This window comes from Nesoenas mayeri, assembly GCF_963082525.1.
Source record: "Nesoenas mayeri genome assembly, chromosome: 2".
Classification (NCBI taxonomy): Eukaryota; Metazoa; Chordata; class Aves; order Columbiformes; family Columbidae; genus Nesoenas; species Nesoenas mayeri.
In genome coordinates this window covers 41,531,202-41,556,959 of record NC_137543.1, presented here as the reverse complement: position 1 = coordinate 41,556,959, position 25,758 = coordinate 41,531,202, and the positions used below count along the sequence as shown (strand labels likewise).

The following is a 25,758-nucleotide window of genomic DNA, read 5'->3' as shown; positions in this document are numbered from 1 at the left end:
CAAATAATTCCCTTTAAACACTTTATAATCTGATTTCTAGGGATATTCTCCTTTGAGAGAGGAATTTAGCACATTAAGTGCAAAAGAAGATTATAGCAGTTCAGTTTACTGTAACAGTCACTTTTTGCATTTTTCCAAGTTCCTTTACATAGTTATTTCTTAATTACATCTGATGGCAATTCTAGGTTTTACTTTCCTGATTCCCACTTGACTTCTCAAAGCTGATTGGAGCTATTTTACTTCAGAGTTTTGAGTTACTGTTCTGTGTATTATAGCCACACTTGTCTACATTCATTTGTTTTGTCTGTCTCACTTTCTGGTTTTATACTAGTTCAGCCCTGGGTTTTTTTTGTCTCTTCCACTTCCTTTAAACAAATAAAATAAAATTATGCACACTGGGCCACATTCTGCTCTCTTTGTGCCCACTTGTAAGCCTATCAAAACCACCAGGGTTGGGTATGCGTAAAATAGCCCATCACTCTGGCCACGTATTTTAATGTATTTGACAAAGTATCTCTATGCTCTGGATATACAGTGAATTAGGAAAAGGACACAAGTTATTACAAAGAAGGCTATAACAGAAACTGATTTATTTCTTCAATATGAGAATAAATATATAAGCTTTCCCACTCTCCACTGTCAAGTATGTACTTACACAGTCACCTCAAAACCCCACTATGTACAGTGACTAATTTTAATAACATGATTCCATAGTAACTGTTTATAAGACATGCAGGGTCCATTTAAATGTTAACAATTTTAATATACCCTATGAGAAGGCCCCATCCTTTTTAATTGTTATCACATAACTATTTTTAAAAGCATAGCTTCTCAAAAATTTTAAAAATCCCTTGTAATTCTATTCATTTTTGCTAATTGATCCTTCTAAGATGAGACAATAACAGGTGAACACTGATAATGAAATAGACAAAAAATACTTTAACAAGCCAAGCTAAACAAAAGTAAAACTGAACTTGCAGTAATGGTGACCAGTTTTGCTCAATAATAGGTTTTCATAACTTGCATACAATTAGAATTTTTTGCATTTGATGTTTGGTGGACAACTGTTCATTTGAAATGCATTAATAACTAATCTACTCAGTTTCAGATAAAAAGTCACTATATTTCTTGAAAAAATAAAAACAAAATACAGGCAGCAGTATAAGTGATTACATTGCGAGTTAATCGATGTTTTACATTCAAGTTACAAGTTCGCACAGTTTAAAAATCAATATAAATTTAATTAAATTCTAGATGTGATTTTTTGATTAGCAGGAATCATACACAAAACTCCATTATCAAAATGCTCAGATAAATGCAAAAAAAAACCCCTACACTTCAGAAATTTCAACATTTTACATTTGATCAATACAAAATGTTACTTTGTTCTAACATTTGAATTATTTTAAATAGTTTTTGAATGCTACCTAAACATTTGATAATTGGTTAAAGATGCTTAACAGTTCAGTGGATAGATACTGCACATTTCTTTCAAAAGCAAGGCAAGCTAAATCCTCACTACTAGCAGATATTTGGAGAACATCTACTTGAAAGCAAGTGTTCTGTCATTTTGGTGGTGGTGGCTGCTAGTTTCTTTTAACTCTACACTGATTCGAGAATGGTCTAATTGCTTTAACATATTTCATGTTTTTGGGAATATCTCCCCTTGGTAAACAGATAAACTCGTTCAAGAACCCTCCCAAAAGGTATTTGCTGACAAAAACTGGTTTTAAAGATGTAAGAGGTTATAGATACAAAATTTTAAAAACTTATGGTTTACACTCTGAAATAAAACATCTCTTTTTAACAAAATAACCTTGAACAGTTACAAACAGTGGTTTATTTAGAACCTGAGCAGTGCCCTCTTCAACCCATTAATTTTAAAACACATGCACTACCCTGAAAGGAGGAGGCTTAAGGGCACCATTTTGACTGAGTAGCTGCAGAGGTGGCCGACCATTAGAAGTGGCTGCATTTTGTCTGCAGTGCTTTTTGGAGTTACACAAACTTTTTAAAAGTTTCTTAATTTAAATCTCAAAGTTCTACATAGGGAAACTAATTTTTCAGGACAATTACTAAATGAAAAGTACACATCAAGAGACACATCTGCACCAAGCATTCAAGAAAAGCTGAATGCATGTCAATTCAGATTCCTGTATTTGCTGTACTGTTGTAGAATACTGTAGTTATTAACTTTTAAATATTATTGAATAGGACTGATCGGTTTCTAAGAAGGATTTTAATACATTTACAGATCTCCAGTTTACCTACAAAAAATAGGGTAACTTTACCAACAGCAGCCTATAGTATTTGTTTCCTCAGATATTTTAACTTCAGAAAATTTTGAAAAAATCATACTGAATCATGTACAGAACCAGAGCAACATATAATAGAGAAGACTATCTTAGCTCTTAGAATGAAGCTTTGAAAGTTCTATTTTAGTTAAACACCACATCATCCCCACAAGAAGAATTCAGTTTTCTACAAAAAAGATAATAAGTTTGTAAAAAACAATCCTAAACAACATTTATCTCCTGCTATTATTATCACCATCTGGATTATACCTTAAAATTAAACCCAGTTGAGAGGAGTATCAAATTCTGAGAAAACACCCTTTCCTTTACCTCCTCCCTATGTCCTGAATTTTGTACTATGGTTGGATACACTGAATTTACTTTTTAATACATAACTGTAAGTCAAGAAAGATTCTCCACAACATGTGTTTCTTTCATATTGTTCTTATCAGTGCCTACACCTATTTTCAGGATTACAGGATTAATGACTTAGAAGCTCTCAACTAGGTAAAAATGTAATAACACATTAAACACTTCATACTCATGGTCACAGACACAGTATTTGAAGAGTTCTTAAATACTGTTCTCAGTACCATTAACTAGTTTATTAAAGTGAGTTCTGTACATCTACTACTATCTATAATGGTACATTAAAAACACCAACACACAGTGTACAGTGTACACAGTGTAGAATTTTTCAAATTTCTATGCATTTCAGGATAATGTTACTTCAGTCAATAAAAAGAAGAGATGGGTGTAAGAAATATTTGGAAAGGAACTTGAAAGTATTAATTCCTTCTAACTATAAAAGAGATCTCTAAACTCTAAAAGACAGTTCTGGAAAAATGTTCAATTTCATTCCTTTATACAAACTGATTAATCTTTCTTCCTTAATGAGCCTTTTTTTTAGACTAAGAGTACTTAATGTGATTTAATTTTCACAACTGTGAGTCACTGGAAAACTTTGAGATTTCTTCCAAAATCTCTAACCACAAGACTATCCTAGTCAACAACTACTGTACAACAGCTTCTTTTGTCACACTTGCAGAAAAGGTACAGATCATTTGCGAACACATGCTATTCAACACAGAGGGCTATCACAACTGATACTCAGCTTCCACAAGTTCAAAGGAAACATTTGCTGAAATAGCCTCCCTACAAGTTCAGTACTCCACCTTCTCTCTCTTGAACCACATACCTGTACTCAATTTTTAATGTAGAGTTAAATACAAAGACTACAAAAACAAGGCACATGTAAAGGAAACATCATAACTCCTCATAAAGACATCAAATTGCCATATTAAGAGGCGATATTATTTTTTTAAATAGGATATTTCACTGAATATTAAATTACGTAGGATATAACAGGGAAAACCAGAGCATTTCACGTCATTATAATTAAACATTTACAAGTTAAAAATTGAGCAAAAACCAGCCAGAACCCATGCTAAAAGCTTGTACACACACACATGCACACATAGACACAAAAACAGAGTACAATTCAGACGATCTTTCTTTTTTTTTTTAAACAAAGCCAGAGGCAAATCTTCCAAGTGATGTTATAATTACACAGCTAAGGTGTACTTGTAAAAAGCCCCTAGTTTGGCCAATTAAAACCTACGATTATTTTCACTGTTTTCAAAACCTTTTGGGACTGTTCAGAAGATTTAAGTATAGAACATGCTTCACAATACTTTTCAACAAACCCAGGTGTCGCCAACAAAACTGAATTTATTCAAAGTAAAAATAACACACTTCACAACTTTTACAAAGTGTCTGTGAAAGTGCCCTATGCACATGGGTCTCCTCCCAGGGAATTCATAGCTAGCAGAACAGCACCACGTTTTAATATTAAGCAACCTGAATCTATTTCATTTCTGCAACACCCATTCGAAAAAAGCGCTCTCCAAAACACAGCACTTTAATTAACACACCAAGAAAACTCTACTGAAGATCTGCCACACACAGAAGAATTGCTTTGATCCAAACGAATCTGCACGTTTCCCCCCACTATCCTGCCTTAATTTATCAGATCAGGGCCGATTTGATACCTTCCCATGAAAAAAAAACAACAACGAACCATCCCTCTGCTAGAGGCAGAGGTGCTGCAGAGGTGATGATAACTCTAGGAAAAGAGAAGCTGTCTCTTTAAAATGCCCTGCTATGTCCCTGATCCCACGTGGAACCAACATCAGCAGCACTTTCGCATTAACTTCAATATGAGGCAAGATGAGGCATCATTATTTTACATAAATAAAACGAGGAGAGTGCAGAACGCATTCTTTGTAGGAGACAAACAGGTGAACTGAACGTGCCAGGGAAATCAGCAACCACCCGCAGACGAGGTGCCCTGCCCCTGAGCCCTCCCTGCTTTCCCTATGGAGTATTACCTCAACCCCACACTACTCCGAAGAATCCGGTTTAAATAGAGGAGGGAGCCACCAGGAAAACTTGAAATTCAAAGGCAACGAAAACGCACTTTATAAACCGGAAAGGTTTACTCTTTGCCTCACACATCCTAATTAGATCAGGAAAGTGACACTACAAAGGCATTAGATTCCGGTCCGGAAAAAAAAAAAAAAAAAAAAAAAATAGAGACAGAGGGAAAAAATAAGAGCCCCCGTCTCCCAAAACCCCCCAAACATACAAAAAAGCATTTAAAAAGGAAGTTATAAAGCAGCACATACAGCATTTATCTTATCTAGGATCACTCCACATTACCCCCAAGTTATGCACTTTCTGCACTATCATCTCCCCCTACCTCTCTCTCCTGAAAGGGATTTTCACGTTTTCTCATTGTCGGTGGCGAGTTATAAGAGGCTTTTGCCTTTCCAAAGAATTCATCAACAAAAAAAAAATAATAAATATTAACTCCTTGCTCCCTGAAACCTTAAAACGGTCTCGGGAAGACACGAGTTTTATTCTGTTACCTTGAGGAAGAAAAGGGGGAGCAGCCCCGATTTTTAGGTATTTTTTGGCATTTTTTTCTGATTTTTATTTTGTTATATGCCTCAGTTCTCCCTCCATTTTGGTTGTTTATGATACTGACAACAAGCTGTCCCTGCTCTCTCTCTCTCTCTCTCCGGATCTCTCCTGCTTTCAGTTAGCAAACCCCCCTCCCCAATGCAACACGACTCAGCACTTACTTGGGTTCACACTTTTCTCTAAACACACACCGATGGGGAAGGGAAAAGCTCCTGGGCCACTCGGAGGGGGAGAGCAGGCAAATTCGTTTCTTTATTACGAAAAAAAAAAACTTTTGTCCAAAAAACGACGGGAAAGGGGGGTCGAGTGCCCCAAAGTCCCTCCGGATCCCCCCAAAGACGCGGCCGCCAGGTCCGGGGGACACCCCACGGGTAGCCGGGTCCACGGGGGAAATTTCTGTGCGAAATTCGGCCGGTTTGAGGCGGGGGGTGAATTTATATTAATTTTTTCCCTCATTTTTCGGCACCGCGGTCTCTAATGTCTTCCGCTCCCTCTCGCCGCTCTCGCCGCTGTCACTGCATTCACAGCACAGGCTCCGGAGAGGCGAAGAGGGGAGGGGGCGGCCGCGCAGCTCCCGCTCCTGCCCCGCGCCGCCGCCACGGCCCCGGCCCGCCAAGGGGGTCTGCGGCGGGCACCCCGCGCCCTCCTGCCGTCCCCCGGGCAGCCCGCTCGCCTCGCCCGCTCGCTTGCGAACCAACATAGCGCCGCGGGGAGGGAGGGGAGGAGTGGAGAAAACTCCTGAGAGAGGTTTTTTTTCTGAAAATCATCTCTTTCTCCCTCCGAAGGAAGGGAGGGGGGGCACCGCTCGCCTCGGCTCCCCTCCCCTGCTTTTCCCCTCCCGGGGGGGGTCCGACGCGGGGTGGTGGGGGGCTGCGGGAGACGGGGGAGAGGGATGGAAGAGAGGGATGGTTAACACAAACTTTTCCTCACTGCTCGCTGCTCCTCTCTCCTCTCCCCCCTCCTTCTCCTCCTCCCCCTTCATAATTTAAATAACCCTGATATTTCCCTGCTAAACCCCGGCGCCTGCCCCCCAAACCCGCAGCAGACTCACCGCGGGAGCCTCAGCATCCCCTCTGCGCCCCGTTTCCACCCTTTACAGTGTTCTCCGATTTTTCTGTAATTTTTTCCCCATATTTCGGGCTGGACGCGGCGGGCCTGGAAATTGTTTGCTTTCCCGTCTTTCCAGCAGCCATTGTAGTGTATGCGCTGCGGTGCAGCCCAGCCTGCCGCACACGCCGCGCCCACACCGCCCGCCGCCCACACGCACCGCGGGTTGGACGCCTCCCCCCGTCAGTCAGGGCCGCGGCCGCGCCCCGCCGCCGGCGCCTGCGGCCCTCGCCGCCCGCCCCGTTGGTGGAAGGAGGCGCCGCTCAAGGCCGGGGCGGGCCCGATGCCGTCGCCATTGGCGGGCCGGCCTTGCCACTCAGCGCCGCCGGGGCGTGGGCGGCGGCGGTGCTGGGCTGGGGGGAGCCGCGAGGCCGGGAGCGGGGTAGGCTGCGCCCGTACTTAAGCGGGCTGCCCGAGCCGCTGACGTCTTTCGAATTGGAGACGGGCAGCCCCCTTCCGCCCCGGGCTCCCGCGGACACGGCCGGGGACGGAGGTGAGTGCCGCCGCCGGCGACCCGCGCTGCACGTCCGCCTACCGTGCCCGGGGCCGGGCGCCGCTCCACGGTTCGCCGCTGGGGAAGGGACGGTTCGCTCCCTCTTCACCGCCCGCGGGCTGGGGGAGCCCTGCCTGGCTGGGAGACGGCGCGGGGGGCCCGGCAGCGGGCTGCGGAGCGGCAGGGCCCGGGCACGGCTCTCTGGCGGCAGGCGGTGCTGAGGGAAGGCTCCGCGCGCGCCGGCCGTTGCGCAGTGGCGGCCGTTGGGGCGATGGCCATTACCTGCATGAGGCGGCGAGCGGGGCCGGCGGCGGCGGGTCTGGACGCTCAGCATCGCGGGGCTCCTCCGGGCCCTCCGCCGCCGAGGAGGGGAAGGCAGCGGCTGCGTGGTGGGCGCCGGCGTCGCCCCGTCTTCTCTGCACTTACCTTGCCCTCCCCGGCCCGCTTCGGGAGGCTGAGGTGGGCGAGACAGCTCCGCGGTGCCGAGCGTCCAGACTCGCCGGCTGCCCCTTCCCGCCCCCCCCGCCTACACCGCTGTAATAGCGATAAAAATGGTTGGGTTTTTATACGGTTTTCACTCCATGGTTTAAGGTTTAATAAGCTAGGCTGTGTTGTGGCATGATTAGCAATGTTGTATGTATACATGTGTCTAAAACACCCAAACACTTTCCAATGAGAGGCCGCCTATAGAAAAGTATCCTGATGGTTTATGAACTGAAGAAGGTTGAGGCTTAAAGAGTGCTAGCAACAAACGTATTTCTCAGTGGTACAGTTTACAACTGTTAATGTGTTAAAGCATAATTAAGAACTGTGGAATAGACAAGCCTTTGGTTATGACTGGGCTCAGACCTGTCGTGTGAAGGCAGGAAGAGAAGCCTGTGCGTGTGCAAGAGCTGGGGGGAAGGTTTGTTTCCTGCCCAACTGCTCATTCAGTCATACAGCAACATTTTGGTGTGACCTGCCTGCCCTTCTAGCTGATAATAGTTCAGATCCTGAAGTAGTACTTCAGAGTTGGGGGAGAGAGAGGAACACTCGCAGGAGCTGTCAGACCTTTTTGGTGGTATGTTTAAGCATTTGCCTACTCTGAACTAAGCAGCTTCATGAGAACCTGAACTCCCTGTTCACTAAGTAGGTATTTAATGTATGTATTGTGCGTATTGTTCCTTAAACTGGGCACGGTTGTGGACTGTAACATAATCAAACTTAAAATGCTAATTGCAGTTTGTATGATGAACGCTGATGACACATCCTACAACTTGGGAATACTCTTTCAGAGAGTAAGGCTGAAGTCAATCTAATACCTTACACCTTGAGGCATGTCTGCTTAAGTGGTACTTAGACCTCTGATATCAATGAAACAGAGTTATAATACAGATACAAACCTTTAAAAATGTTGTCTGTGCTGCTGACTTAGATGAGGCATTGTGATATGCTGCTCTTGTTTTCTTCTTTTCTTCTCTCTCCTTTAAGTCTATATAATACTATTGTTCTACATGCTTGTTTCCATTTGAGTTGGAAGTGCCTGATCGTAAAACCCTCTTGCACCCCCAAAAAAGCAAATGTTTGCCTAGTTTGTAAAGTTAACTTGAACACTGGATAGTTCTCAGGGAAAAGGGGAAGTGTTTCCTAATGTTGTTCTTTAAAAGGGCCATTTGCAGAAAATTATCATGTGGAATGCAAAAAAAAAACCTTCCAAGCACGAGGAGAGTGCACAGGATACAAAACCTATGGCTTTTTCACCTGGAGTAGCTTACTCTTACCCAAAGAAGAACCTTCGTCTAAAACATTGTTTTATCTGTGAGTTATAAGAGCAATGTTTGATTTTTTTGTTGTTGTTGTTTGCTGATGTCAAGCAAAACTGACTTTTTATTGCATAGTTTCAGTTATCAATCTGTAACATGAACAGTTCAAGTTTAGAATTAGAAGTGTCTTTAGGGGAAAAAAAAAAGCCAAACAAGATCAAGCAAGGATGTTCTTTCATAGTCATATTCGTCAGCTGTACTTCAGTTTGCTGCAAAGAACTCTCCCTCAGTTCTGTGTTTCTGCTTGCATTGGCTCAGTTGTCTGGTAAACATTAATATTTTTTTTGTTAGATTTAGTGTTTGTTTGGAACAAATACCTGCATGGCCATATGTGTGCCAGAGGCAATGTATGGGAAGTAGTAAAGGCAATGAGGGTCTACTGTTTGTCTTGATCTCATCATCTTGTGTCAGTTTAGGATCTTGGCACTGAACCCTGTCTCTTTGAGGCTTAGAGTCAGTGTCAAACTACTAAGCTGGCAAAAAATGTGGTTTGAGCTGTTATGCACAGTCTAAGTGGTTCTGGTCTCTTCTTGGGGTGAAACTGCTGATTTTCTGTGAAATATCTGATACAACACCACAGTAGATAGTTGGGCCCTTGTTATACCTGAGAAAGCTCAGTGAAGAGACAGATATTATCCAGCTAAGGAGTAGGCACAAATCAGGGAAACCTTACTTGTGCGTTGCTCCCCCACACTATTAATTGAAGCACCTGCAGTGTGTTGGCTGTGAACAGCTTCTCTGGAGCTGTTTCTCTAGGGCATAGTCACTTCCTCAATGATATGACAGACTGGTATGAGAGTCATCGCAGTGGCTTCATTCTCTGCGGGGATTTATCAGGGAGTGAACAGTCTTGGTGACAGGCTAAACTTGCCGAAGTTGCCTTGCTGTTAGTGCTTTTGAACTAACATTTTCCAAAAGAAGTTTTGTTGTGGTGTGGTGTTTTGGGGCTTTTTTTTTAAGACATCAGACCATATGTGTTATTGTAAGTCCATTATTACATGGTGAAGTTCAGACTTAATCCTGAGTTACTATTAAAAGTAGATGCTTAACCTGTTTTTTTGTTTCTAGCCAAGGTACGAGTGTCTGTCTAGAATGTCCAGGCACGCACAACAACTTAGAGACCATGATATAAATCCGTGTGTAGAGGTAAGCTGATCAAATTGGGATTTCTGATTGTATGTTTCAGTGTTAAATAATGCAATGTTTAGATTTTTTAGTTTAATGGATAGCATTCTTGCATTGGCATTTTGCATAAAAAAGTTTCTTAAACAGTCTGAAGATGGGAAAAGCTGAAAATCATCCATTATTGTAAGTATTAAATAACCACCAGTAATTCCTCATAACTATGAGTAATAAAAGTGATAGCGATCTCTTCAGTTTTCTGTCTGTAAAACCAGAGACTGAAATCCTGGTTAGACAAGCTTGATTTTTTTTTTTAAAGTCCCTTGTGGGTTATACCAAGTATCTTTGTAAACAACTATTCTATGGACTCTATCCTAACTGTTTAAAGAGTACTAATGTCTGTTGTCCCTAAATGAAGTAATTGCTTGGAATTACTGATTATCCTCTGTGATAGATGTTCTGCTCTCTTTGATATTATTCTTTCATCTGAGAAGCTGCCTCCTATCTTCATAGATATTCTGGGGCTTGTTAGAATTTTTAGACACAGAGTACAGTACCTTCCCTCAGCTCTGAAGTATCTTTTCCCTATTAAAGGAAACAGATGCCTCTAGAAAATGTATGGATGACAACAACTATAAGAAGGATATGTGTACTGCTTATTTTTTGAAGTACAAAAACTGCAGGAAATTCTGGGTAAGCACAGTAGATTTTTTTTCTAAATTTCAGTCCATGCTTTGCTTTCAGTACATTACTTCTGACACACTGCTTTCTGAACTCTTCAGACTTAGCTAGTGCTGACTGCTTCTGTTTCTACAGTGATTTACAGGCCCAGGTAGTTTCAATATGCATTGCTGGAATACTTAAGCAGATGCACATAGGAGAACTAAGTGAAGTACTTTTAAAATTACCCTTTTAGACTGTAAGTGTTCTTGCAGTACCTGGTATGTTTCCCTCTGAATTTGCATCAGATATTTCTAGTAATAAGTTCATAAGTTCTGTTTTGAATGGATATCTTGGAAGAAATTCTGAGGTAAGATATGAGTTCATCTGTTTTCGGTCATGTTTACTTAAAGCTTAGGAAAAGTTCATTCTTATTTGGTGGTATCCTTATTTGCTCTCTTGCGGTTGAAAAGTATCATGAGGAACTATGTGCAGTTCTCTGCTATTTTCTTTCCTTATGCTATAGTAGTAAAGAGTCTTTTAGCTTAGCCTTTAAATAATTGCAGAAACTACTATTTACAGACAACTGCAAATTAGTGTAATGGGACTATTGTAATTTCACTATCTTCTGAAGTAGTAAGGTAAACTATGAGATAGCTGATAATTAAATATACTAGAATTTAATTGAAGATAATGAGACTTAGTATCTGGCTCTTGATATATAAAGAATACTTCTGTTAAAGAATCTTACTCATTTGAAGCTCAGAGGCAGAGACTTCTGAGAGATGTATGTTCTCATGGTCATTTTCTTCCATTTACAGCATGACATCATGATGCAAAGGAAAAGAAATGGTGTGAAGCCAGAGATGCCCTCAGCAGAAGAGAGAAGGAAAATTTTGGAATCAATGGGGAAGCCCTACTGACTAGAACTTGCATTGATTGACTGATTTCACTATGCAGATGAAGACTTGGCAGGAGCAAGTGGCCCTTTTATGAACTGGACTTTACAGTTGCCATATCTTGGATTAAAATAAGCTCTTAAATTTTGAAATGTGTGAGCTTTTTCAGAGAGAACCTCTTGGGTTTATTCATACTCCCTGTCATGGGAACATGGCCTTTCACTGGAAGACATGGCTATCAACACAACTTATGTCTATACACTTTGGAAGTAGAATCTAACTTGCTGTGTAATGCTAAATGTAAAACTAATGGGACTGAAAGTTTGTGTGAAAGGAGGGAGCTGGTGAGTGTTGCAGTGTAGTTCTAAGGATGGAGCAGGTCAAGGCGCTGGTATGTGCAACATGATTCTTGTATCCTGCTATTCTGCCTAATATTATGAAGTGATCATGTGTGAACTTATCACTATTTTCACAGGAGTTGTATTCTGTGTCCCCGGTTTAAATAATACTGTTCATGCACTGAAGTTCCAGTTGCAACAAGCTTGTCATTAGGCTTGCAACTGCACTCATCAGTGACAGCAGAAGTGTGCAATAAATCAGATCTGCAAGCTTTGCTTGTTACAAGGTTAGAGAGGTTGATGAAGATAGAACTGAACTCCTTGCGTCTGAACTGAGTAGTACCTTCTGTTGATAGTAAGTGGATACTTTGCTGGCAGGGATGGCTTGTAGACATGTAAACATATACTCTGAGTGACATGGCAGGTTTAACTATAGTACATCTATCTAAGACTCTCTGAACAGCTGAAGCCCTGGGTTTGGAAATGCTTACTCACTCAAGACTACAAAGCTCAGTTTGAATACATACTCTAATCTTAAAATTGATTCCTTGGTATACTGGACTACTAGTAAGTGTAAATGGGTTGCAGTCTATTGGAAACACTTTTTTTTACCTTTATTACCTTCTGGTGGCCTGGCTTAAAAGATTGCACTCTGTGGAAAAACATGAAAAAAACACTGTCATGAGCTCAAGTTCCATGTGAAATCCTTCAGGGATCTACTGTGATCAAGTTGGCAGAACTCTGGTTGACCTCATGGAGGATGGTGTAAAAGTGTTGCCTCTCAATTTAGACTGTTTTGGAAAGACTTCAGGGCTTCCTGTTTCTCCTTCTGTCTGGCTTGTCTTCTTTCTTTCCAAGGGAAGCCTATTTCTATGCCTAGTGGGATTCTTATGCTGTTCCACTGTCCCCCTTGTTATTTGACCTGACTAGTAACCAATGGAGATCTGCTTTTCCTCTTTCTTCCTTATACATCTGAGTTTTGAAGTTGATTGATTGTAGCTGTTCTCTTATTGGAATGAGTGTGTAGCTCTATGCCTTTTGAGTATGCAGTTCTGTGGGCATTACTGTGCAGCCTCCAAGCCATGTCACAAATTCTCTAGGTCATTTACTGGCAAGGGAAATGGACTTTCTTCAATCAAGATCATCAGATTCGTTATTTTACATTACTTTCTCTTTGAATTCTTTGGGTACTTTGAATTAAAACTTTGACTTTTTTTGTGGAACAGGGAATAAACACCCAGATTTAAAGGCTCTTTTTTGCCCACCACCTTCTTGCCACCTTCTTCCAATACCCTCCTAGGTACATTTGGCACCTTTTTTTTTTCTTACCAATTTGCGCATTTTGGTCTGTTTGCATTTCAACTTTTTTTCTAGTAGCTTTGTTCTGTCTCTGATCTAATGATGTCTTGCAATTACTTTAATACAGTTCCTCTTGAAGGTCTTGTGTTCTCTGTTCTCCTTGTTTTTGTGAAAGGAGAACTTGCTTTCACTAGACAAATGTAGTGGTAATATTTCCTCATTGGCCATGCCTCTATTTGGTCTTGTTCATCTGCAGTTTTTGGGCAGCTGATTTGTCCCCTTTTCCTTAGGACTCTGTATCTCTGGATTCTTCTGGTTTTCCTGCCTTACTTGGTCTGAGGGCAGGTTCTCTCCCACTTGGCACAGGTTTGTCATTTGGCACCTCTGCTGTATCTTTGGGCATGTTCTTTGCTCATATGCTTTAGCTACTATTCTAATGCTTGCTTTTTTCCAGTTTCTATGCTCTTATGTTCTGGGCCTATATTAAAGTCTACTGTACGTATGTAGTTCTATGCAAGGAAAACAGCATCTTAATGTGATTATGCTTATTCTTCCTTGCATGAGCTCAAGTTCCTTGAAGTCACCTCATTTATCCTAGGTTTTCCTTTCATGTTTTGAGTGTAGAAATGCCCTTTCTCCTGGGTTAATTGTTGGATTTACAGTTTTTTCCTGCCAGTATTTACTTGGAAAGTTGCTGCTGTTTTCTTTTAAAGAATGATTGACCTATCTTTAGACTTCAGTGGATATCACGTATTGCTTTGTAAAGTGTTCGTAAAGAACTAGTGCTGTACTTCAGAAATTCAGAAAAGGAGATGAATTTGTTCCCTGCTTTCAAGTATCAAACAGTGCAAGGATGGGAGAATCACAGGAGAGGCCAAGGCACATGCAATGCAAGAACAGTATTCTAATATTAGACTTCCTGATCATCTGTGGACATGGTAAGCTCCCTGTGGGTGTTAGAACAAAACTGAGTTTAGTGAAGAGCTGAGTACAATTTGAGCAGTGACCTTGTGGATTTACTTCAGGTAAATGGTCAACTTCATGAAAAAATCATGGAAAGCAAGAAGTCTACTTCTTCATGTCATGATGCATTTGAAGAGTAATCCATTAGTTAAGTCTGAGTTTTCAGTGTTTTTCCCCCTCACTGAAGGTTGCTGTTCTTGCTTTCACAACTGAAGCTCAAGAGTGGTTAGTTATGAGAGCTAAAACATAGACTGTTACTTATGAAATGGTTGAGGTTCTTTCCATTGATTTTTGTAGTGCGATTAACTGTCTTTGGTTGTGGTCTTTTCCTCATACCTGAGAGCTTATATTCTGCACTTCTCTGAAACACTGAGGTAAGCAGTAGCCTGCCAGTCATACTGGGTAGAAATAAACTGGATTGAAATCTTAGTTTTGCTAAATCACACTCCAGTGTACTAACCCAGAAAACATAACACAACGGACCAATCTAATTAATTAAGAAGGGAAGGGACCCATTGGTTTTGGTTTGTGTAGCAGGTGTAAATCTTCACTTTGCTTGTGGTACAAGAACCAAATCTAGATAGTGGCATTAATGTTTCATTATTTTTTGTTTGACAGCTGGATGGTGCTGTTGCACAACAGACTGTATGAAAACAGAGTTCACCCACTACTGGCTCTTGTGAGCTTTTTTTAGTCTCTTCCACAGAGAGCAGAATTCATGCAGGAGAAAGGAAAGACTGGTGCTGTCTTGACAAACAGAAGAGGAGTACAAGACACTAAGTCACTACTGGAAAATGAGAGGTCTCTGTGCAGCCCGAGAAGCTTTCGAATATGGTCCTTGAAAGAGCATTTTTCATTGTGGCTGTCCGATCACAACTGAGCATTGAGCAGCCACTACAGACTATCTGCCTGGCCCAGGGGAACGTCCAGACTCCTGTGTGTTGCAGCATCTTACCTTTTCTGTTACCGTGCAGCACAAGGCCTTTGTATATTTGGCTGCGCACATTTTCTGCTGCCACTATTGGGATGAGTCTGTGTTGTTGAAGGTGTTTGAAGTCATCTAGCTCTGGAGTCCTGAGAACTTTGGGTTTAATAGCTGAAACTTTGAAAGGCAGGGAGCTGTATGTGCTACAGCTTGAAGTCTGTTTCATGGTTCTCTAATAAAACTTTTATACCAAGGATGTGTATAGGAGAGCTTTTCCTCAAACTTCTGCAGAACAGATAGGATGAATTTAGGGTATATGATGTTACTCTGCTCTAATGCTTTTGGAGACAGCCCTTAACTTATGTCAAACATCTTAAAAGTCAGTCTTCCAAAATAGCTGTGAAAAGAGTAAGCTATGTGTGAAAAAGTTTGGAAAAATAATATACTCTTGCAGTTTATCAGTTTGATTCTCTTCCAAGAATGAGTCAACTGGAGGAAACAGTTCTGTAGGTATTAAAATAATAATTAAAAAAAAAAAAAAACATTTTACTACCTCTTTTTTAATTTTTGTTGCAGCCTATTTAACAGAAAAAAAGAGGGAAGTACTTATTTATACTAAGCGTGGTGGATCATTAAAAGGAAACCTTAGTGTGCTTTTTATACACGTGATATGCATGTAGTAGCTAGGACTCATCAGATTTAGAAGTAATTTCACTCCATCCTTTAGATTTATGCCTCCTATCTGAAAATCCTTTTCTGAGGATTTTCTGTTTTAAGGCCTTTTTATAACCATTTCCAAATCACACTATTACTTCCCTTTGACAACTGAGTTGCGAACTGAATGCAGCTATCTTGAAATTCCTTGCCTGTCTCTCCCTTAAGCATCTCCTTCAATAAGCTCAACCTCATCTTCCTCACTACTGATGGGATATTCTGCCCTGTGGACACCATTCTGTTACTTTTTTTCCCCCCACAGGCACAATACTGTTTCATCTACTGTTTTCTATATTACATTCTTGCTTTTATCAATGATACTGCTTCCCACCATGTCTTGCAACTTTGTGATCACCAAGATGCCTGAGGGTCAAAGTTCATCCTGGACATTTCATTCTACAGCTTTATCTTCCCTAATTGCTTTTTGCCCGGTTGTCTCTTTCACAAGCTAACTTTTATTAGCTTTGGCTGGAATATTTTCCCTGCTCATGTATATGTTATAAAACTGTGGTGGGGTGGTGGTTGCTGTTGCTTGGTTTTAGTTTGGTTTGTGGTTTGTTTTGTTTTGCTTTTTCTTCTAAGTGTCTTTTTTACAACACTATCTTCCCCTTCAGCCCAAAAATACTCTTCTGCAGCTAATTCCCTGTGATTAAAAAAAAAAAAAGGCTACTCTAGCAGCAAACTCTAAGACTACATGTGTATTTATATAAAACGGTGATTGCATAGCTAGTGAAAGCATTTCCCTTATTTTTTAAAAAAAGCTCTGGTAGTCCTTTCTCAAAACAGCTTTCCAGCCTCATTTTTTGTATGGAGATGCATCATGTTTAATTCAGGCTGTTGGCTCCTTGAGCAGCAACCTGCTGCTTTAGTCTGTAAATGCTGTGCATAGCTGAGGCACTGGAGGAATGGTAAAATTAACACTGAAGTTGGTTAGGCTGAGAGCTGCTACTGCTTTTCATGTCTTTCTGATACTGAAGTAATGTGGCAGATTACCTAATTATTATTAGCAGTTCCTTACCTAGAAAATCTCTTTTGAGGAGAGACATGAGGGCCATTTAACATGAAATACTTTCTCCTGACACTATCTGTGGGAGTAATTCTTAAATTTATTGTATAATATCTGAAAAGTCCATACAAGTTGGGTGGCATGGCTCTTCCATCAAGAAGACAGAAGTTTGTTTTGGTGGTATCTTTTTAAAGCTAGTAAAATCTTTATTGTCTATGAAGCTAGGCATTTTTTTTTTTCCTAAGAACATGATTTTTAAAATTGAAAATAGTTTTCTGTATCTAGGTTTTTGGTTTTTTTCCCTTTTACTAAGAGAATTGTGATATTTGCATTAACTTCTAGGTCCTTTATACCCCAAAGGATTGTTCATATTCCAAGACATCCCATTTCAGGGGCTGCATGTTTGTTTTGGTTTGTTGGGGATTTTTGTTTGTTTTGTTTATTTTTAATAATGTTTGAGCAGATTCTGTCTGGAGTCCCAGCCTTAACTAATCTAATTAAATCTCTCTGGAGCTAGTCCACAACTTGCTATTGTTGTTGTTTGGAGGTGCTTTTTTAAAAAAACTTTAATTGTTGGTGAATTAGGTTTTGTATTGCATTGCACTATTCTTCCAATCATTATTCTCTTGAAAGTCCCACTACCCTTGGGCTACCTCTTTACCTATTTGGTGAACAGCTGTGCGCTGCAAACACTTCCTGATATTTAAGCGATTTTTGCAGAACATAGGCTTGAAACAAGAATGAAAATTGCTCAGTTCCTGCTATTTAACATAGTTTAAATTTTCAGTTTCAAAAATATCTTGTCTCTTCTTTCAGTTTCATATTTCTTTTGGGTCACATCAGTGGATACAAGCTATGCGCCACCTTTTGAAGCTGCTATGTAACAAAGACTTTCTGTTAATGGCAAACTATTATTTTACCTGGAAAACATTTTTACTCTTTTATGATAAACATTACCATAAATATCACCCTCTGTTTTAGCATTTTCTCTGTACTACATATTTTGTTCTCTTCTAGCAAAGACATTGTCTTGTATTTAACATCCTCAGTGGAACAGAAATGCATGTGTCTTTGAGTAGCCGTTCTTTATCTCTGACTGCTCAGTATTTTAGGTTTACACCTTCTTCAATATTTTTATTGTGGTGCTGCTTTGTTTTTTATGGTTTGTTTTGTTTTTTCTTAAAGGTTTTTAAATTCAGCCTTTGCTTTCGGAAAGGTGCTGATAAACTCCTATACTTCAGCACCTCAACTATACCATGTTTATAATTTGTTTAACACTTCATGTGACTGTTTCCTGGCACAAAACATGTCCTTTGTGCCAGGGAAATACCGGTGTTGTTCGTTGCCCTGTAAAATAAGAATAATCTACCTCAGTCATTGCAAAACACAGTTTCTTCTCTGCTATGGATCAGTAGGTTTAAAATAACAAGTAATAAATCAACAAAATTTGTTTGTTTTTAAAAAGCAACTCTTTTAAAATTTACAGTTACTGGAAGAGATGAAAAGAGGTTTTTTTTTAAACTGTTTTTCATTAAAAACAGTTGAATATGAATGCTGGATGATGTTAAAAATAGCTGCACACTATGCAGTATGGGAACTGTATGGGTTGTGGTCAGATTTTTGTTGTATATACATACACAAAAACTGAATTAGTGTCTGTCAAAAATCAGCATTCTGTATATAGATAATACTATTCTCTGTTGTATCAATGGGTTAAAAACTTGTTGCAAAAATGGAAAACAATTGTGAGAGGAATAAGAAATGTGTAATGACAAACAAGAAAGGTTAGGCTTAAGGTAGAAAAGAAGTATTCACTGAATATACTAAATGCAATTCAGAGCTGTGAGACCAGTTAAGACTAACAATAGAAATAAGGGATGTCCACTCAAGCTTGCACACACTCATAAGCCTGTGAAGAATCTGAACATTTTTCATTGATGATAAAAGATTGCAGTAGTTTTGTCAAAAAAGATTTTTGCAATGTTTTCACATAAATAGCCTGTTGGTATTATTTTTTTACTGTGCCGCGTGTGAATCTCAATTTTTCTTGCCTTGAAACCTGTGGACCTGTGAGAAATCCTTGGCTCTAACATTGCATGCAACTCTTGAAGCGATCAGTGAATGTGGTTCTGTGTAAAAAGCAGGGTGGCAGGAGTTTTGTGGTATTTTCTCCTGATTCTTGTTAAACAGTGAAAGTTGCTGCACTGGAATATGTTAGCAATACCATGCTTGTTTCAATGCATAAGTAACAAAAGGATGGAATAAAAGTAAAGGTACAGATCCTAAAGCAGGGTGTGTGTAATGAATTTGCCATATTCTGCAAAACAGTCTTCAGTACTTTGGCTCTTGGTTTCCCAGTGGTGAATGGATTTGAGCAGATGTTACTGATGGTCTAAGACAGGTGTCAAACTCATTTTCACCAGGGGCCACATCAGCCTTGTGGTTGCCTTTAAAGGGCTGAATGTAAGCTTAGGACTGCAATTTAGGAGTAGTTACTGATGTGGCCCTTGGTGAAAATGAGTTTGACAACCCTGGTGTAAGAGATGCTGTGGTTTAGTAGTTTTCTACTTGACAGGTAACTTATTGAAGGAACTGCTTTAGTTTAAAGATGAAAATTTAAGGTCCTGGGCTGGTCCTACACAGGATGGAAGAACCACTTTGACTCTCAGATTTAGAATGTAGATCCTGAAGGGCCTGTTCACCTGTTGACTGTCTCTGTGTTCAGACATCTAGAGCCTGTGGGTGCCAAACACTTGGACAGCAGAAGTTCTTCATGTTCTGTTTTGCTGATGGACTGGGGGTGTGTCCCTGCCTCAGCACTGCTGGGATTCATGGAACAAACATTTCATTCCATCAGCCCTGGGGTGTGATTGTGAAGTCAGGTAGTGTGTGGCTGAGTAGAAGGAAATTTTTCTACAGGGTGTTACTTTATGGTCACATTATCAGTGATTCCCTTCAGCAACTGCTGTTCCAAGTCCCCTGATTGTGCTCTCCAGCTGGTGCCTCTTTATGCTCCTCGAGTCAGCTCTGGTGTAGGGCTCTAGCCCGGGGAATGTATCCAGCTGCAAAACAGTGAAGGGAAAATGGTGAGAAGGGGAGGACCAGTGCTTTTCAGCCTAACTGGACCCCTGGGCACTTCACTGTGCAGCTGCAGCCCCACTTGTGCCCCTGGTTTGGAAGGGACAATGTAGGGTGTCTGAGCAGCAAAAGGCAGAGGGCAAAATGCTGAAGCCACAGCTGCTGTCACAGGTCAAGCAAGGCTTCCTGTGCCCAGAAAAGGGGCTTAGGTATTCACAGCTGTAAGTACACAAGGGCAGTGATTCTCAAGGTGCCTGGCAGCTAACAGCAGATAAAACCTAGAAAGAGCCATGATTCCCTGACATCTCCAGCTGGGCAGCTTAAATAGCCTTCTTGACAGCATGCCAGTTGTTTTAGTCCTATATGTCATCACATTGCAATTAAGTGCTGCAAGCAGGTGTGTATGAGGAGTAGAAATGCACTGAAAAAAATCTCATTGGTAGGTTTTTACCTACCTGTGCATTAAAAGTAGTTTTCGGGTTTCTGCCCTTTAAATTTTAATGTTCAAAACCCTGAAAATCAATTATGTTAATAAATACTTTAACACCTCAGCTCTTTTAGGGTTGCTGTGGGACAAGAAGAGTTCACAAAATGCTTTGGTTTTCTGCAGTGTGGAGTAATTGCCAGCCAGGAGTTGGCAGAGAGCATCAGTATCTCTCTTGGTTTCCTTCAGTTGGTAGCTGCAGAGATTGGCCTGCTGGAAAAGCTGCTGTAAAGCTGCATGTTTGCAAACAGCTGCTCCTTGTGGCAGGGAAACCTCATTCTCTGTTTGACCCAAATGGGTACAGATCTGCCTGATTTTGTACTAGTATTGGAAATACAGGCTGGTCATTTTTCAATGTGCTAGTGGGGTCATTTGTTGCTGATTATTGGCCTCTGTAAAGCAATGAGAAGCTGACACTGTTTTTAAAATCAGACTAATCTGCTAGTTTAAAATGTTAATGGTTTCATTTATGGTTTTGTTTTCATCCTCTATCAATCAGGTCTAGAATTGCTATTCACTTGTACAGAAGGATTTTATGTGCAAGTTTTTCCTCATGATTTATTTCCAGTTCAGCTTTCACATTGCTAGATTATGCACCAACCCAAGAGAAATAACATTTTCTGTTCAGTAAAGGATTAATGCTTTTGATGAAATGTTTCTGACACAGGAGGTTTGCAGATGTTCTTGCACAAGCCTTTAAAAGGACATTCAACATGTGACATTGCAAGAACATATTCAGCAAGTTTTAGGTAAGCAAATTGACTTAACTTAATCAACTGCTTTTCATTCAACTACATAGAGCCAAATCAAATACTTTGCCAAGAAATTTATTTTTATTAGTGCAGTATAATTTGGTACTTACTAAGCTATCTGTTTCACATGGTGTTTTGGAGGGAAGGAGCAGAGCTGGTGGTGTTGGGAGGTTTCCCACCCAAAGAGAGCAGCTCCACTGGGAGCACAGCAGCAGCACTTAATGCAGAGCTGCTCCAGGTTTTTAAAGCAGGGATTGATACTATGCTACACATCCAAGCCTTGAAACTTGAAAAAAAATACAATTTGGAATGAAAGCCAAAGAAAGGCAAGCTATTTTTATGCTTGCTTTACTGTTTTCCATTTCACCAGAGATAAAAACCCAAGGTGGGCTGGAGTAGGAAATTGTCACCACACTAGAAAGTGTCCTAGGACTCTGCTTCCAATCTCACAGTAATTTCTGGAGTTCTTAACACATTTACTGTGTTAAATTCACATGCATAAGCGCTTTTCTGGGTAGTGAATGCTTTGGCATAAACAATTCTTTCGGAAGCCCATATTCAACACAAATTTCAACATTTCTGGACAGCAAGTCATTTTGCTGTATCTTCAAAGATGGAGAACCACAGAAGTTGGGCACTTTTTATAATTACATGTGACTTCTGCAAAGAGAGATGATTGAAACATCAGAAAGGAGTGGGTTTTTCGTTTTGTTTTTTTTTTTGTGTGTTTTGTTTTTGTGTTGCCCCTCTGAAATTGCCTCCCTATATAACTTTCTCTACTAAAAGATGTGTGTGGGATTTGGGACATGCGGTATGTTCACAACGGGTCTTGGATGAGACATTATGGATCATGTGCTTTGGATTTTGTGTGACACAGAGCCTGTCAGATAGCTCACAAATAATGTTGACTCCCACAGTATTTATTCAAATGACCATAAAATGACATAATCAAAGGGGGGAAAATAAATTATAGTCTCCCCTCCTTGAACACCTGGAGAGCTGCACAGAGATCAGATTTTGTTGAAGAGAGAGAGAGAGAAAGAAGCCTGGTTTTTCTGTTCCCTTTCTGTTACAGCAGTCATTTCATATGTCTTGCTATTTCTGGGCAGGTAGCACTTTCCAAGTGTGAAACACAGCTTACTGGACTGCCAGAATAACAATTTCATACCATATTATGAAGGCAGGTCCTAAGCGTGGCTCTTCTTAGAGCAGGGGTGTCAAACTCATTTTCACCAGGGGCAACATCAGCCTTGTGGTTGCCTTCAAAAGGCCAAATATAATTTTAGGATCGTATAAATCACTCCTGTCTTAGAGTAAATCAGCCCTTTGTTTCCCTGCCATCATCCCACTTCAACCTATCACTTCTACCTCCAACCCCCAGCATATGCTGACTACTCTGTTTTGTTAGGTAGGGTTTAATAAGCCTTTCTTTTCAGGTGAAATAATAGATGTCACCACCTCAGCCACTGGAATAAGAGTTTCTTAGCAAAGTGAGATAGAAATTAATTTTATTTTGAAATATTATTGTTTGGTTGTGAGGGTATCATCTGTTTGCCAGCTTAATTCTATGTTTTTTAATATATGTATTCCTTAGACTGTGCTATCATTTCCTGGTTTCTGAGGCTGAAACAATATCATTTTTCTCCCTAATCATGTGCTTTTCGTTAAAAAGGAGTTTTGATTTGGTTCTCAAAATTAGAAGCATATTTTGATTCGATTTGCTAATTTTTAAAGTTTGGCAACTCTGACAACAGAAAAAAAAACAAAACTTCTACAAGCAATTTCTTTAAAAAATTGGAACACTTCAAAATAAATAACACCAACTAGTTGTCCTTCAATAACCTCATTGTATTTTAATTTCTCTTTTATTTCTTTTAACAGTATTTTCCACTAATATAAACTACTAAAGGCGTTCATTATTGCATCCATAAAATAGTCTTGATGTATTGAGAAACATCCGTGCTCATACAATCTCTGTCCTAAAGATATGAGCCAGCAACTTCTGTACATGTGAACACTCATTGATCTCACTGCTGGATCCGAGAGAAGCTGTGAGCAGTTGGTAAGGTCCAGGCTGCAGTGTTGAACCCTCCTGGGTTGACTTGTGTGAGATGGATGAGAAACACTTAAACTATCAAGTACTATTTACATGTGAGAAAATGCATTGCTTGTGTCAGGGGGTTTAGACATCACTCTTCTTCCAAATAAACCTCAGAATGTCACGACTTGCTGTAAATGAGGAGAGCAGCCTTTTGAAGTATTCTCTCGCTGCTAAACAGAATCAAAGCTGTTGGAGAGAGATGCAAGTGTGACATCCTGCTTATTAGCAGGTGGGTCATCTGCTCCTAACAACCCATCTGGGGATGTAGCAAGCAGCATCATTTCACCCATAGACAATCAAAGTGTCTGCAACCTTTGACCGCCTAGCAGAGTTAAAGTGTGTTTTGATTCAGTAAAGGCAGCAGTGGGCAACCAAAAGCATTTTTTTTTTTCTGTTCCCAAGAAGCCAGATGATATAACTGGTAATTTTCTTCTTTGGGTACTACAAAAGTCTAATTCTTGAGAGGAAAAAAAAAAAAAAAGACACCTGGCAATAGCTCTGTGCTCCTTATCTGCTCTGAATTTTGCCCTGCTATTAAGGACTGCTATGATTTTATTAACCAAGAGCAGAAAAACAACTTACAAATTCCTCACACAGACCGCATTCTTTCTAACAGCTATGCTGGAGAAAACAATGCAAGGAATGGCAGCTAATGGCACCTCTGAAGAGGCCATCCCCAACCCTATTACGAACGTGTCATTTCCCAGGTAAACCTAAACCAATAGTTGCACTGTTCAAACTTCTAGGCCTAGTTCCCATAAAAACCAAGCAAACCCACAACAAAACCTGAGAGGAAACCAGCACACATCTAAGTAGGTATTTATATGTCAGTATTCACTGCATGTGTATGATCATGTGCATGTTTTTCCTCTGGTGAAGCAATCATATTTTAGCTCTCAAAACCTGTTTAAACTATTTGGATGTTATTAAGCTAAGTATCTTTTGTGAGGATAATTCAAGCAAGGGGAAACAGAATGGAAAAAAATATTTGAGAGTATTTGCAGACTTGTTTTGGTATTTAAGAACAGAACTATATTTTTATCTAAAAAAATCCTCTAGAAGAGGAGTTTTATTGCCAATGTGGAATCTGACTTTAAAAAAAAATGCGGACCTAGGCCACAGATACTTCACTCTTTTGAATATCTTTTAGAAGTTCATATGCACCTGTAGTATCAATGTTCCCAAGTCAGTGAATGGCAAAGTCTGGAGCCTCAATCACCATGTTCCATTAGAGCACATGGATGGGGAACACTGCAGTATGTGCCCTATTTGTTGTAGACGTGTGGCGTTCCCACGGAACTGTTGTATTCATAGACCTAGGCCCAAACATTATGAGTTTCTGATGAGGTTTTCAGAATGGAAAGCTGTGATTTCAGGCAGTATTTCTTTCCTGTGGAAAGAAATGGCTCTCTGGGTATGTCTCAGGCTATACTCAGAGTGTAGAAATGCCCAACCAATTGGTATATCTCAAATCCTGACCTTTAACTGTTAATATCACACTTCTGATGCTTTTACACCTTCATTTAAGTTCTTCAAGAACCTGCACCACATGCTGAATTCTGGAGTCCTTCTGTCTTGGGAAGTGGGGGCAAAAAGGAAGATATGGAAGTATTTTGCATCTGATCGTGGTCCCTTACACAAACTGAACTGATTTGGGAAACCAGAGCCTAGTCCTAGTGCAGTTTTCTTGTCCTGAGATAAAGCCAAAGTTTGCCTGTCATTTGAGAAGACAAGAAGATGCACGCCCCCATTTGATGGTAGAAACTGTTTTCAACCCAGACTGCGTGGTCAGAGTGGAAGTGTGGTCAATGGTCTTCCTCTGTAGAAACTACAGGTCAAAGTGATTTTTGAGTCATATTTTGACTGTAGCCAAGTGTTCTAAAGTGTTATACAGTCTATGACTTTGCTTTTCCTGCACTGTGGGTTAATGAATAATCCATGTGTACCTTTATCTTGCAAAGTTTGGTGTTTAATTGTTGGTTGCAGCAGACGGAAAGCAACTAATTATTACTGATTTACTTTTTTTAATTTTTAAAGTGGTATCTGATATCAGGCAACAAAATGTTGTAAGGTGGGTTAAATTGTAGGGCTGAGCTATCTAACAGCTTACCATTGTCAAATGGGGAGACCCTGCTCCTGTTATCCCATCCTCTTGCCTAGGGACAGTCTCATCCTCAACCTCTCACCAGTTCTCGCATTTGCTGGATCCTTCGCTGATCTGATTAAAATTTGCTAATCCAGCAGGTTAAAGGGAACAGCTTCTGTGGGGTTAATGACTGATCCTATGTAATTTCATGGTTAAGCAAAGTGATTGTGCAAGCACTGGGACATGTGAGCTACAGGCACCGCACACCATTTGTGGTTGCTGCCCCTCTGCTCAGTTCTGAACATTTAGGCCAAGAGACCTCCCATGTCAAGCCTGGATTACCACCAACCACAGTGATGAGTCAAGACTTTGCGACAGCTCATATCCTCTGTGGCTCACCAGAGAGACCTCTAACACCAAAAGACTCCAAATGCATGACAGTGCATTCAGTTCCAGTTTTCACATCTAATTGTCTGACTTTTTAACAACAAAAGTCTGCAAAAAAAGAAAAAAACAACCAACAAACCAATCTTATGAGTATTGCTTCCTGTTTTCTGAAGCTGAATCCAGAACAACAGTTTGGGTAACGATGATGAGCTATTAAAAAAAAATTAAGTCTTTTTCCCTGTAGACTTTGGAATAAAAATTGT

The 25,758-nt window shown here is 40.4% G+C and overlaps 2 protein-coding genes across 3 annotated transcripts in view; one reads left to right on the top strand and one right to left on the bottom strand.

Annotated features, from left to right (window-relative positions):
* PLAG1 (PLAG1 zinc finger) overlaps nt 1-6,515 on the bottom strand; it is a 50,733-nt gene extending 44,218 nt beyond the window's left edge. Inside the window, exon 1 of the mRNA XM_080338900.1 lies at nt 6,331-6,515. The gene's annotated coding sequence lies outside the window, so the exon portion shown is untranslated. The remainder of the gene's footprint in view (nt 1-6,330) is intronic.
* Nucleotides 6,516-6,674: 159 nt separating this feature from the next.
* On the top strand, nt 6,675-23,795 carry CHCHD7 (coiled-coil-helix-coiled-coil-helix domain containing 7). 2 transcript variants are annotated; one of them, XR_013921772.1, is made up of 5 exons: nt 6,675-6,879; nt 9,750-9,827; nt 10,398-10,496; nt 11,285-12,055; nt 23,620-23,795. XR_013921772.1 is itself a non-coding variant. In XM_080338903.1 (4 exons), exons 2-4 carry the CDS (start codon nt 9,774-9,776, stop codon nt 11,384-11,386), a joined length of 255 nt encoding a protein of 84 aa, XP_080195029.1. In that variant the 5' UTR covers nt 6,675-6,879; nt 9,750-9,773; the 3' UTR covers nt 11,387-14,616. The 2 variants fall into 2 exon arrangements, 1 of the variants encoding a protein (XP_080195029.1); XM_080338903.1 differs by lacking the exon at nt 23,620-23,795 and having other exon boundaries at nt 11,285-14,616.
* The last annotated feature ends 1,963 nt before the right edge of the window (nt 23,796-25,758 follow it).

Bases quoted from the DNA above. Each gene is read 5' to 3' on its own strand.
- CHCHD7 (XM_080338903.1), top strand. From the start codon at position 9,774: ATGTCCAGGCACGCACAACAACTTAGAGACCATGATATAAATCCGTGT. The intron at 9,828-10,397 runs GTAAGCTGATCA...TCCCTATTAAAG, and splicing joins ATATAAATCCGTGTGTAGAG to GAAACAGATGCCTCTAGAAA. The intron at 10,497-11,284 runs GTAAGCACAGTA...TTCCATTTACAG, and splicing joins AAAACTGCAGGAAATTCTGG to CATGACATCATGATGCAAAG.